At 38.5% G+C, this 14420-nt stretch overlaps 1 protein-coding gene across 1 annotated transcript in view; it reads right to left on the bottom strand.

Moving 5' to 3' along the window:
* Positions 1-14420, bottom strand: part of LOC133656407 (netrin receptor UNC5D-like) — a 190173-nt gene that overhangs the window by 133893 nt on the left and 41860 nt on the right. The window contains exons 2-3 of the mRNA XM_062057491.1: positions 5386-5529; positions 5208-5311 (exon numbers count right to left, since the gene is read on the bottom strand). Coding sequence (XP_061913475.1) covers positions 5208-5311; positions 5386-5529 — 248 coding nt within the window. The remainder of the gene's footprint in view (positions 1-5207; positions 5312-5385; positions 5530-14420) is intronic.

The following is a 14420-nucleotide window of genomic DNA, read 5'->3' as shown; positions in this document are numbered from 1 at the left end:
ACTATTTGACGCTCTTCTCTAAAGTTTGCCATTATTCAACCTCACGCGACTGAGCAGTGGATACGTGACGTAAACGTAAGGGCAGGGACAACTGACGTAACCAGGAGGTGTCCTGAAGGCTAGATCGTCCCAATTCATATCTCGCCAGCACCCACACTTTGTTGACCACCTGGGTTTGGTCCTTGGAAGGATGAAGCCGGCGAATTGAGACACAGCTGCTAAGTCTGCTTAGCTGATTGGAGCGGCAGCTTCCGCAGCTACTGGGTCCATAACGATGACTTCTGTTTTGTTTCATCAGCCGTTTTACTGCCGTGTTACAGACAATTTTTGGAAACAATTAAAGGCCTACTGAAACCCACTACTACCGACCACGCAGTCTGATAGTTTATTTTTCAATGATGAAATCTTAACATTGCAACACATGCCAATACGGCCGGGTTAGATTACTAAAGTGCAATTTTAAATTTCGCGCGAAATATCCTGCTGAAAACGTCTCGGTATGATGACGTTTGCGCGTGACGTCACGGATTGTAGCGGACATTTTGGGACAGCATTGTGGCCAGCTATTAAGTCGTCTGTTTTCATCGCAAAATTCCACAGTATTCTGGACATCTGTGTTGGTGAATCTTTTGCAATTTGTTCAATGAACAATGGAGACAGCAAAGAAGAAAGCTGTAGGTGGGAAGCGGTGTATTTCGGCCGGCTGCAGCAACACAAACACGTAGCCGGTGTTTCATTGTTTACATTCCCGAAAGATGACAGTCAACCTTTACCATTGGCCTGTGGAGAACTGGGACAACAGAGACTCTTACCAGGAGGACTTTGAGTTGGATACGCAGACGCGGTACCGTGAGTACGCAACCAGAATGTTGCCATAAGCATTTTGTTTAATTTGTATGTGTAACGCAGTACGCAGCTGCGGCTTCCAAACATTTGATCGCTTGCCCGTACGTGCGTGCCGCTATGTGCATGTCACGTATGTAACTTTGGGGACTTTGGGGAAATATATGTGCTGTATGAACTTTGGGGAAGTGAACGGTACTTTGGGCTGTGGGATTGAGTGTGTTGTGCGGGTGTTTGATTTGTATTGGCGGGTTATATGGACGGGAGGGGGGAGGTGTTTGTTATGCGGGATTAATTTGTGGCATATTAAATATAAGCCTGGTTGTGTTGTGGCTAATAGAGTATATATACGTCTTGTGTTTATTTACTGTTTTAGTCATTCCCAGCTGAATATCAGGTCCCACCCGCCTCTCACAGCATCTTCCCTATCTGAATCGCTTCCACTGCCCTCTAGTCCTTCACTCTCACTTTCCTCATCCACAAATATTTCATCCTCGCTCAAATTAATGGGGAAATCGTCGCTTTCTCGGTCCGAATCGCTCTCGCTGCTGGTGGCCATGATTGTAAACAATGTGCAGATGTGAGGAGCTCCACAACCGGTGACGTCACGCACATATCTGCTACTTCCGGTACAGGCAAGGCTTTTTTATCAGCGACCAAAAGTTGTGAACTTTATCGTCGATGTTCTCTACTAAATCCTTTCAGCAAAAACATGGCAATATCGCGAAATGATCAAGTATGACACATAGAATGGACCTGCTATCCCCGTTTAAATAAGAAAACCGCATTTCAGTAGGCCTTTAAGGTGTTAAATAAACTTTTACAAAATCTTTCCTGCCAGTCCAGTGCGGCTAAAATATGTAAACATTTTTATTTATTCTAAAATGTTGGTGGGTGCGGCTTAAATATCTCTATAGCCCTTAAAACAGGAGTGTCAAACTGTTACAATAATTATGTATATATTATCACACAACTTTTATGCTTAAGGTCCCTTGCTATAATTATTGTCAATTGTGCTGAAGTGGTATTTTTCTTTGTCTGTGCAAAGCTGGCAATCCAAAAGATTGCAAGCCAGTCTCGTATCAGTGTCTGTGTCCAGGAACGGCCTGCTGACTGCCAAGGCCGAACACCCCCGTGACGCAGACAGAGCAGAGAAAAGGCGATATCACCAGCGTCAATACATTTGCATTTCTTGCATAATCATGTATTGTGTCTAACTGGAGCTATCGAGATTAACCCCATTCCCTCAATGACAGCTTCAGTGATGTAACCAAGGACCTCCCGAATAAATAGAGGAAGCACGTGGGCTAGACTTTAGAGCGAAGTTTGGATCTGTAACTAGAGTACAGCCCAAATAACGTCTTTCCTCAATTGAGCAAAATCTAACTCGGTCTCTGCATGATTGCTTGCTTCTCGTCTGTTTTAATAGATGTCATCAGTGTTTGAACCTGACACAAACTCATTTTAGATCGGGGGCCACATAGAGAAAAATCTACTCCAAAGTGGGACTGGTAAAATCCCGGCACGATAACTTAAAAATAAAGACAACTTCAGATTGTTTTCTTTGTTTAGAAATAGAAAAAGCACATTCTGAAAATGTACTCGCCTAAATGCTAACGTGGAACAAGAAAACGTCTCGTTAAACAATAGGGAATGACCTACCAATGAACACTTCTCTTTTTGAGCAACTGAGATATTCAATTGTGTGATTGAAGCTACAAGCTATGCTTTTATAGCACAGCATGGTCAATGGGAGAAATGCCGGTGGTGGTTTTACGGTGCGTTCAAAGACCGCTGAAAAAAGTAGGACGACCAAAGAGAACGTCCACCAGAAATAAATATTAGATTTAATTTCCAGCACACTTTTCATTTAAAACAAATCTTAAAGTGCTAAAGTACAAATGTATGAAACCGTAAAAGTTTAAGCATTAAAACAGATGAAATACTAAGACTAAAACACTATCAGCGAAGCATAAAAAAAACTAGTGGGTTTTCTTACAGTGGGTCTATTTGTTTTAGTTATTTAAAAAACATCTAAGGTGATCAGTGTGTGTTTAAGTACTTTTTGAGCACATTTAACAATATTGCGATTATAATTACGGTGTCAATTTTGGTCACAATAACCGTGCTATAACATTTTCACGTTGTGCCATCCCTGGAAACTTCATCAGATTTGAGTTTTTTTCATGTTTCGAAACGTGCTGTTGCGAACAGATCGAACGGACGTGACCTCCCTGACCCTTGACATTATTCTCTCTTTGTGTAATCCGTGAATTTTACGATCCCCCCCACCCTATTTTATATTCTATGTATGTGTTGTATCATTCTTTTTATTTTTAATATTGTATTATTGTTATTAATTATATTGCGACAGTAATTTTTAAAGATTAGGATCAAATTATCAGTATACTATGTTTAATTATATATATTTGTCCATCACTACAGCAGCACTGAGAGCAGATCCAGCAAAACAGCCTGGAGGTAACGTTGCAATTTTCAATGCCAACAAAGAAATCGACTCATGAATTTAAGAATAAAACAAGATATAACAACTGGACAAAAGTTATTTATTATAAGCTCATTTTTAAATGTTCCGATAAAAAAATAGATTTTTATGATTAAAAACGATGAATATTTATGAACAAAAACAAAGGTATCGAAAATTGATGGTACTGTATCGGTTCAAATGTGAAAGATACTCATCCCTATGCACGGCGAGTAAGCCAGGGATGGCCTAAAAAACATGTTAAATTTGATTCTTAAAAAAAAAAAAACGACAAATACAAAAGTTTTCTTAAATACATTTTTAGAAAATTATGATTATTTTTTTCAGCATCTCTAATTGTTATTAGAGTAGCACAAATGTCAGCAAATGAGATAGTATATACTAGAGATGTCCGATAATGGCTTTTTTGCCAATATTCGATATTCCGATATTGTCCAACTCTTAATTACCGATTCCGATATCAACCGATACCGATATATACAGTCGTGGAATTAACACATTATTATGCCTAATTTTGTTGTGATGCCCCGCTGGATGCATTAAACAATGTAACAAGGTTTTCCAAAATAAATCAACTCAAGTTATGGAAAAAAAATGCCAACTTGGCACTGCCATATTTATTATTGAAGTCACAAAGTGCATTATTTTTTTTAACATGCCTCAAAACAGCGGGGTTGGGGGGGTAGGGGGTAGCGGGCGGTGTATATTGTAGTGTCCCGGAAGAGTTAGTGCTGCAAGGGGTTCTTGGTATTTGTTCTGTTGTGTTTATGTTGTGTTACGGTGCGGATGTTCTCCCGGAATGTGTTTGTCGTTCTTGTTTGGTGTGGGTTCACAGTGTGGCGCATATTTGTAACAGTGTTAAAGATGTTTATACGAACACTCTCAGTGTGACCTGCATGGCTGTTGATCAAATATGGCTTGCATTCACTTGTGTGTGTGAAAAGTCGTAAATATTATGTGATTGGGCCGGCATGCAAAGGCAGTGCCTTTTAATGTTTATTGGCGCTCTGTACTTCTCCCTACGTCCGTGTACCACTTCGTACAGCGGCGTCTTAAAAAGTCATACATTTTACTTTTTGAAACCGATACCGATAATTTCAGATATTACATTTTAAAGCATTTATCGGCCGATAATATTGGCAGTCCGATATTATCGGACATCTCTAATAACAACTGGACAAACGTTATTTATTATAAGCTCATTTTCAAATGTTCCAATAAAAAAATTGATTTTTATTATTAAAAACGATGAATATTTATGAACAAAACAAAGGTATCGAAAATTGATGGTACTGTATCGGTTCAAATGTGAAAGATACTCATCCCTATGCACAGCGAGTAAGCCAGGAATGGCCTAAAAAACGTGTTTTTTAAAATTTGATTCTTAGAAAAAAAAAAAAAAAGATGAATAAAAATGTTTTTTTTTAAATAGATTTTGAAAAAATTATGAATGGGAATTTTTTTTTTTTTTTTCAGCATCCCTAATTGTTATTAAAGTAGCACAAATGTCAGCAAATGAGATAGTAGAGACACTCGATACTGGCTTTCTTAACCACATCTATCATGTCGATACTATCCAGCACTTCATTTTCATTACCGATCTTCAATATTTTACCAATATCTACGGTGTGGCCCAAAGGCGAAACATAGAAATATTTCCAGGCGGCGGACATATTGAGAAACAAATATTAAATTTCTCATTTTTATATCAATATCTGTCGATATTATTGGACTTCCCTCATAATTAGTTTGACGATCAAATCTATGCTAATAAATATGCAGATTGTACTTTCCATGATGTATGTTGCCCCCTGCTGGCTTGGAGTGACAGATGAGGAGGTGTTAGAGAGAAGCTGACCTGTGCCGGGGGTACGCCCTCTGGTGGTCGACAGTGCAACACGATCATGCCGCCGAGAGGCACCTCGGCGCCTTGAGGGTCCTGCTCAAAGTTCTTCCTCAGGTCTTTGCAGGACAAGAAATACAAAGAGTGAGGGGATCTGACAGGCGGGGTGTGGGAACGCTAGCGGGCGACTTACAGGCGATGCTCACTGACGCCTTGCGGCTCTTGGAGGTTCCTAAGTGACTCCAGGCCACGCAGAGACACCAGTAGTCCTCTGGACCGTGGAAGTCCTCCACCTGCTGGCGGGACACGTTGATCATCACCTCGCGGATCTTCAGCCCTGACAAAGACAAGAGGTAAAAAGTCACTTTTAGAAGGAAGACTCTGTTTTTCGGACATGTACCTCAGGACTGGCTGAAAAAAAAGATAAACACTTAATGAATATCCTACTGGTGGCCTGTAAAAAGATCATTACGAGGAAATGGTTATTACAGGAGAGCCCAAATGAATGGAAATCACAATGAACATTTATAAAATGGAGAAGATAACTGCCTTTATTAATTATAAATTGGAGAAATGTACTTCATACTGGGAAAACTGGGTCAATTATGTCACGCCCCATAAGCCTGACTTTAATTTCTCGAATTAATGATTGTACTGCTTAAAAAAAAAAAAAAAAGATTAATATATATACAGGGTGTACGCCGCCTTCCGCCCGATTGTAGCTGAGATAGGCTCCAGCGCCCCCCGCGACCCCGAAGGGAATAAGCGGTAGAAAATGGCTGGATGGATGGATGGATATATATATATATATATATATATATATATATATATATATATATATATATATATATATATATATATATATATATATATATATATATATATATATATATATATATTTATATATACATATATATATATATATATATATATATATATATATATATATTTATATATACATATATATATATATATATATATATATATATATATATATATATATATATATATATATATATATATATATATGTATATATATATATATATATATATATATATATATATATATATATATATATATATATATATATATATATATATATATATATATATATATATATATATATATGTTTATATTCTTATATTTTATTTCTGATTATTATTATTAATAATGTATCATTATTTATTTTTTCTTTATTTAATTGATGTATTTGCAAATACTATTTTGTTTTTCTGCTGTTTCTTTCTTTTTTTTGGGGGCGGGGGGTATGGTTGGGAAATAAACAAAAATATATATTTTGACATTTAGGGCAGACAACAGATGTATGATGTATGTGAATATGATGTAAGGGATAGGAATGTCTGATGCTGGATGTCAATAAAAATAAAATGAAAAAAAAACAACCCAAAAAATCTAACTTTTAGCACATTATAGCACGGGTGTCCAACTCAAGGCCCGGGGGCCAAATCTGGCCCGCTACACTTTTACGTGGCCAGCGAAAGCCTGGAAATAATATGCGTTAATAAAATGCTTAATCTTTTCTTACAAAATATATTTGTTCGGTAACACTTTAGTATGGAGAACATATTCACCATTAATTAGTTGCTTATTAACATGGAAATTAGTAACATATTGGCTCATAATTAAACAACTTGTTTAAGTTCTTTTATCAGCGACTAAAATAAAATGTTTTTTTATTTTTTTTAGTCGGGACTACCCGCGGGCCGGATTTTAGACGCCAGCGTGCCGTATCTGCCAAGGAGACCCAGTAACAAGTCATGTTTAAGATGAGGTGGCGACTTGTCCAGGGTGTACCCTGAATGCAGCTGAGATAGGCTCCAGCACCCCCCACGACCCTGAACGGCATAAGCGGTAGAAAATGGATGGATGGATGTTTAAGTTATTTTATCAGCGACTAAAATAAAAAAAAATATATATATATATATATATTTTTAGTCGGGACTAAAAAATACAAACATTTTGCAACTTGTTTAAGTTCTTTTATCAGCGACTAAAATAAATTGTATTTATTTATTTATTTTTTTTAGTCGGGACTACCCGCGGGCCGGATTTTGGACGCTAGCGTGCCGTATCTGCCAAGGAGACCCAGTAACAAGCAGTAGGAAATGGATTGATGGATGGGCGAAAAATGACAAATTAAAAAACAAAATTATTGTAAAAAAATTATAAATAAATAAATAAATAATTGCAACTTGTTATCAGCGACTAAAATTATAATTTTTTTAGTCGGGACTACCCGCGGCCCGGATTTTGGACGCTGGCGTACCGTATCTGCCTAGGAGACCCAGTAACAAGCGGTAGGAAATGGATTGATTGATGGGCGAAAAAGGACAAATTAAAAAACAAAATAATTGTAAAAAAAACAAAAAAACATTTGCAACTTGTTTAAGTTCTTTTATCAGCCACTAAAATACTTAAAAAAAAAAATATTTTTTTTAGTCGGGACTACCCGCGGCCCAGATTTTGGACGCTGGCGTACCGTATCTGCCTAGAAGACCCAGTAACAAGCGGTAGAAAATGGATTGATGGATGGGCGAAAAAGGACAAATTAAAAAACAAAATAATTGTAAAAAAAACAAAAAAACATTTGCAACTTGTTTAAGTTCTTTTATCAGCCACTAAAATAATTTTTAAAAAAATTATTTTTTTTTAGTCGGGACTACCCGCGGCCCAGATTTTGGACGCTGGCGTACCGTATCTACCTAGGAGACCCAGTAACAACAGGTAGAAAATGGATTGATGGATGGGCGAAAAAGTACTGATAAAAAAAAAATTACAAAAAAAAAATAAAAATAAAAATATTATATATATATATATATATATATATATATATATATATATATATATATATATATATATATATATATATATATATATATATATATTTTTTTTTTTACTTGGTACTACCCGCGGGCCGGATTTTGGACGCTGGCGGGCCGTATCTGGCCCGCGGGCCGTAGTTTGGGGACCCTGCGTTATAGCATCAAAAGCTACAGCACAGGAGCAGGCATTAGCACTGTATTCTGGGTCAAAAAAAAGAAACTCACCACTCAGCTGTTAGCATTTAGCCATGTGCATTTTTTTTGTTCCAGTGTGTAATCGGATTTAGCATTTAGCATCAGGGCTAAAAAAAAAAAAAGTGCTAGCTAGCAAAATTCACGGCAGGTTAGTTTTCCTATCAGCAGCGGTGCGTCGCTTTTTAAATTGTTCTTTTATCAGCGACTAAAATGCAATCAAGAGGAGCGTTGTGATTAAAGATGACCGCTCTGGCTGCGTTAGCACAACAAATAACAACAATTCATCACCAAAGTGGGTGTTTGTGAGCACGGGTGAGCCAAACAGGAGATGGCTCGTGCTGCTCAATATTCGCTGACGAGCTCTTCCGGACCTCCAGGAAATTGTGTCTTTCAGCGTGACGAGCGTCCGGCGAGCTAAGAAGTTTTATTACGTTTAATAACAACATCAGGGCTGAGCCTTCAGGCGGGTGGAACCTCCTGACCCGTTCCACCCGCCTCCAACAGCACACCGATTTTTTTGAAGTCAGAGTCAGACTTTGATGGATCACACAGGACTGCCGGTCGCACTTAGACGGAGAAGATTACACAAAAACAACGTTTTTTTTCTCACTTAACGTTGGAGAGGATCAAAGAAAATGTTACATTTTGGTGCAGATCCGGATAAAGGTGCACATACATCCATAAACGTGGATGCATATGCAAAAGTGCAATATATTTATTTGTACAGTAATCTATTTATATCAGCACCTGAGTCGTGTGGTCCTCTGCGGTCCTGTGTTTTTAAAATTTGGATTTCTATTTATTGTTTTAATGGGTTTTACCCTTTAATCATATTTATTTTTATATTGTTTTTATATTGGTTTTATATTTATTAATTTTTTTGTTTTTATTCAGTCATTGGTGGAGCTAAGGATAATATTTGAATATTGTTTTTAATATTGTTGTGCAGCACTTTTGAAACATTTCTGTTGTTTAAATGTGCTATACAAATAAAGTGGATTGGATTGCTCTTTTATCCTGCACTACAACGAGCTAATGCAACGAAATTTCGTTCTTATCTGTAGTGTAAAGTTCAAATTTGAATGACAATAAAAGGAAGTCTAAGTCTAAGTCTACATGGAGGAATTTGTTGTCACTTTTGGACATTTACAGACCAATAGATGGCGCCGCGGTGAAAAAACAACAACAATGTGTTGTGTGATACACTGAATAATGTGCGCTACCGCCCCTAAAGGACTGGAGTGGATTGATTGAGTAAAACATTCATTAGCAGATTGTGAGTGAAGAGAATACATGATATGAATCGGTACAGTTAAAGTTAAGTTAAAGTTAAAGTACCAATGATTGTCACACACACACACTCGGTGTAATAATAATAATAATAATAATAACAGATTAGATTTTACATTGCGCTTTTCTATTATTAGATACTCAAAGCGCTCACAGAGAAGTGGGAACCCATTATTCATTCACGCCTGGTGGTGGTAAGCTACATTTGTAGCCACAGCTGCCCTGGGGTAGACTGACGGAAGCCTACCTATCATTCATTCATCATTCATTCACCAGTGTGAGCGGCACCGGGGGAAAGGGTGAAGTGTCCTGCTTAAGGACACAACGGCAGAGATTTGGATGTCAAGAGACGGGGAGCGAACCTGCAACCCTCAGGTTTCTGGCACGGCCGCTCTACCCACTACGCCATACCGCCCCTACTACGCCATATCGCCCCTAGGTGTGGTGAAATTTGTCCTCTGTATTTGACCCATCCCCTTGTTCACCCCCTGGGAGGTGAGGGGAGCAGTGGGCAGCAGCGGTGGCCGCGCCCGGGAATATTTTTTGGTGATTTAACCCCCAATTCCAACCCTTGATGCTCAGTGCCAAGCAGGGAGTTTTTTGACGTTATGTTAAATTACAAATGTTATTTTATGTTATAAGTTTCTATAGTTAGTTTTTTGACGTTATGTTATCTTACTTTTTGCTATGTTATGTTATTTTATGCTGGAAGTGTCTATGTTTGCGTACTTGACGTTCTGTTTATTTTTGTTATGATTCTTATGTTTTGTTATTTGACGTTATGTTATCGTATGTTATTTTATGTTGTAAGTTTCTAAAGTTTTTTTTTTGACGTTATGTTATATTACGTATGTTATTTCATGTTATTAGTTTCTATGTTTGTTATTTTATGTTACGAATTTTAATGTAACATTTTTGTTGTTATGCTATCTTGTGTTATGCTTTCCTATGATATACGTTTTTATTTTTGTTACTTGACGTTATCTTATGTCATGTTATCCTACGTTATTTTGTGTTACAAGCATAAAACGTTTGGTGGACAAAATGACACAAAGGAGGAGTGGCATAAAACACGTCTTTTTGTGGCAGCATCGGAGAAAGTCGTACATATAAACAAACTATGATGAGTTCAAAGATAGCTGAAATTAATAGGACAAAACGGTGCTTGCCAAATACTCTCATCAGTGAAGCATGTTTAACATAAAGAGTGGGATTTCTAACAATTAGGAAGGTTTGTGTCATGTTGTCCTCTACAGAAAATATATTAAAACAAAAAAATATATTTTTTTCTTCATCTATTTCCATTTTCACACATCTCTGAAAGAGGTCCAGGGAGCCACTAAGGCAGCGCTAAAGAGCCACATGCGGCTGACCCCCGTCTTAAGCTATGCTACATTATGTTTTTTTTTATGAGTTTTTATGTCTCGTTACTTGGCATTACAATATGTAATATTACGCCGTGTTACAGTACGTCAGGTTTAGATAGCGGGTGGGAATTTAGGACTCAGTTCCTGGACGTCATGAGCGTTCCTTATTCGTTAGGAGTAATCATAACGAAGTGTTGTAAAGACGAGCGTGGAATCGTGGGCAAAGACATGCTTGATGATATTAACAAGATGGTGACCCCCGCCTGCACAAATCACCCCCCGCCTCCTACGCTGCTCGGAGGATGGCACGCGTATAATTAAGCCAGGAGGGAAAGACGAGCCGAGGGCTAAATGAGATGACTCACTTGGACATAATTATTTTGCTTCCTTTTCCCCGTTTTTTCTTGAACGCAGCCTTTTCGGTTATGACAAGAAAAAACCGCCACGTCCCGGCATTGCGAGAAGATAAAAGCACTTACTAAGTGTTTGCTCATCGATCGCCTATACTGCACACAACCACCTGAGGGCATGTTCGATCCCTGTATGATCCTTGCTATGATATGCTGCCATGCAATGTCGCGTTGCGTTCAGGTGTGCAAGGCTCAACGTCTGTTAGCGTTTGTTCAAAAATAGTCCACCCCCTCCTCCTCAAACCTGGTGGTGACGTGACCCCGGGACCTCCGGCAAAGCGGCGCGGTGACGAGCAATTGAACCTGCCGCATTGTGACAAGAGCCTCGAGCACGCAGCAAAGCATGCTGGGAGGTGGCGCCGTCATCTTTATTAATGGCCGGGCCACGCACCGCTGATGCCGCTGATGAATAAACAACAACATCATGATGTAACGCTTCACGCTGCAGGCACACGCGCGGTGATTCACACAGCCTGCAGCGCGCGCGCGCACACACACACACACACACACACACACACACACACACACACACACACACACACACACACACACACACACACACACACACACACACACACACACACACACACACACACACACACACACACCAAAACAACAACACAAAAGCCCAAACAGTTTCCACATCTGGTCAGTTTATTGTTTAAACTGTCAACAGCCAGTGGGAATACTTAGAATTTCATGTGCAAAAATAAGAAGTGTTACTTTCTACACTTCCTGTCCAACTACTGAAGAGTTTATACAACGGTGAGGAAAGTCGCATTATTGTCCATCACACTAGAATTAAAAGATGAAGATCATTAATAATCATAACGGTGTGTAGTTAACACAGTTACGGTTTTCATTAGAGATGTCCGATAATGGCTTTTTTGCCGATATCCGATATTCCGATATTGTCCAACTCTTAATTACGGATTCCGATATCAACCGATAGCGATACATACAGTAGTGGAATTAACACATTGTTATGCCTAATTTTGTTGTGATGCCCCGCTGGATGCATTAAACAATGTAACAAGGTTTTCCAAAATAAATCAACTGAAGTTATGGAAAAAAATGCCAATTTATTATTGAAGTCACAAAGTGCATTATTTTTTTTAACATGCCTCAAAACAGCAGCTTGGAATTTGGGACATGCTCTCCCTGAGAGAGCATGAGGAGGTTGAGGTGGGCGGGGTTGAGGTGTGTGGGGGGGGGGGGGGGTGTAGGGGGTAGCGGGGGTGTATATTGTAGCGTCCCGGAAGAGTTAGTGCTGCAAGGGGTTCTGGGTATTTGTTCTGTTGTGTTTATGTTGTGTTACGGTGCGGATGTTCTCCCGAAATGTGTTTGTCATTCTTGTTTGGTGTGGGTTCACAGTGCGGCGCATATTTGTAACAGTGTTAAAGTTGTTTATACGTTCACCCTCAGTGTGACCTGTATGGCTGTTGACCAAGTATGCCTTGCATTCACTTGTGTGTGTGAAAAGCCGTAGATATTATGTGACTGGGCCGGCACGCAAAGGCAGTGCCTTTAAGGCAGGGGTGTCCAAACTTTTTCCACTGAGGGCCGCACACGGAAAAATTAAAGCATGCGGGGGTCATCCATCCATCCATTTTCTACCGCTTGTTCCTTTTGGGGTCGCAGGGGGTGCTGGAGCTTATCTCAGCTGCATTCGGGCGGAAGGCGGGGTACACCCTGGACAAGTCGCCACCTCATCACAGGGCCAACACAGATAAACAGACACATTTTGATATTTTTCATTTTCAAACCATAACAAAATATATGATTTAAAAAAAAAAAAGTTTTACCTTTAGGGCTCCCGGTGGGTCTGACTTAGACCCATAAAGGGTCTAAGTCATTAAAATGTTAAAAACAAGTACATTTTTATTTAATTTTTTTTATTTAACACTTACAGTAAATCTCTACAGTATATCAACTTCAGGTTGATATAAAGTTAAAAAAAACCCAAAAAGGTTTTATGCCTTTTCTGTCAAAGACAATTTTGTTTTTTTATAATAAAACTGAAATATGCAGTATTTCCCCCACTGCCCAAAACATTCAGAAAGCAATGTTTGATGTGAAGTAATTAGAGCCTTAAAAAGATCAATAATGCAGGACACCATTGATTTTAATTCATTATTATTTTTGAGTAATCACAGTGAAAAGATAAATAAAATCCCATTAAATATATTTGGGATCCAAAAGGTGCCCCACTCATATAAAGTGATACATTTTTATTAGTTGTTTTTTTACTTTCAACACTTAAGTTACAAGATCAACTTCAGATATATCTGTCGATTTTACGTTTGAACTATTATTTTGTTTGTTTTATGCTCTTTAGTCAAAGAAAACGTTGATGTTCTTGTATTGCAACCACACACTATTTTCTGTAATATTTTCCACATAAAACATTTTAAAGTGAAATATTAGAAATAATTGGAGCCTTGAATAGGTCAGTAATTCATTATAAAATTTTTTTTTTTTTTGAGCAATGGCAAAAAAAAAACCAGCCTCCATGGCAGCTTTGTGTCAACATTGGAACTTTTTCTAGTTAGATTTCACCTCATTCCACTTTTTTTTAATGTTTTTTAAATTTTTGCAATATCATTTCCAGAATGTGTGGGGGGCCGGTAAACAATCAGCTGCGCAAATGGCCCCCGGGCATTTTGGACACCCCTGCTTTAAGGTTTATTGGCGCTCTGTACTTCTCCCTACGTCCGTGTACACAGCAGCGTTTTAAAAAGTCATACATTTTACTTTTTGAAACCAATACCGATCATTTTGAAACCGATACCGATAATTTACGATATTACATTTTGAAGCATTTATCGGCCGATAATATCGGCAGTCCGATATTATCGGACATCTCTAGTTTTCATTAGTGCTGCCGCGATTAGTCGACTTGTTCGACGTCATCGACCATTAAATTTAGTTTCAGTTGGTGTGGCGATTTACTGTTGACACGTTCTCGCCGTGTCCTGCATTAAGAGCGTTAAGACGCGAAAATCTGCGACAAAGGCGTCATCGAGGCAATGCGGCGTCCCAACAGAGGTGGCTCGTACACTATATTGCCAAAAGTATTTGGCCACCTGCCTTGGCTCACATATGAACTTGAAGTGCCATCC

The sequence above is a fragment of the Entelurus aequoreus genome, linkage group LG08, assembly GCF_033978785.1.
Source record: "Entelurus aequoreus isolate RoL-2023_Sb linkage group LG08, RoL_Eaeq_v1.1, whole genome shotgun sequence".
Classification (NCBI taxonomy): Eukaryota; Metazoa; Chordata; class Actinopteri; order Syngnathiformes; family Syngnathidae; genus Entelurus; species Entelurus aequoreus.
Note: the sequence above shows the minus strand (reverse complement) of the source record. Positions and strands in the feature narration are given on the sequence as shown.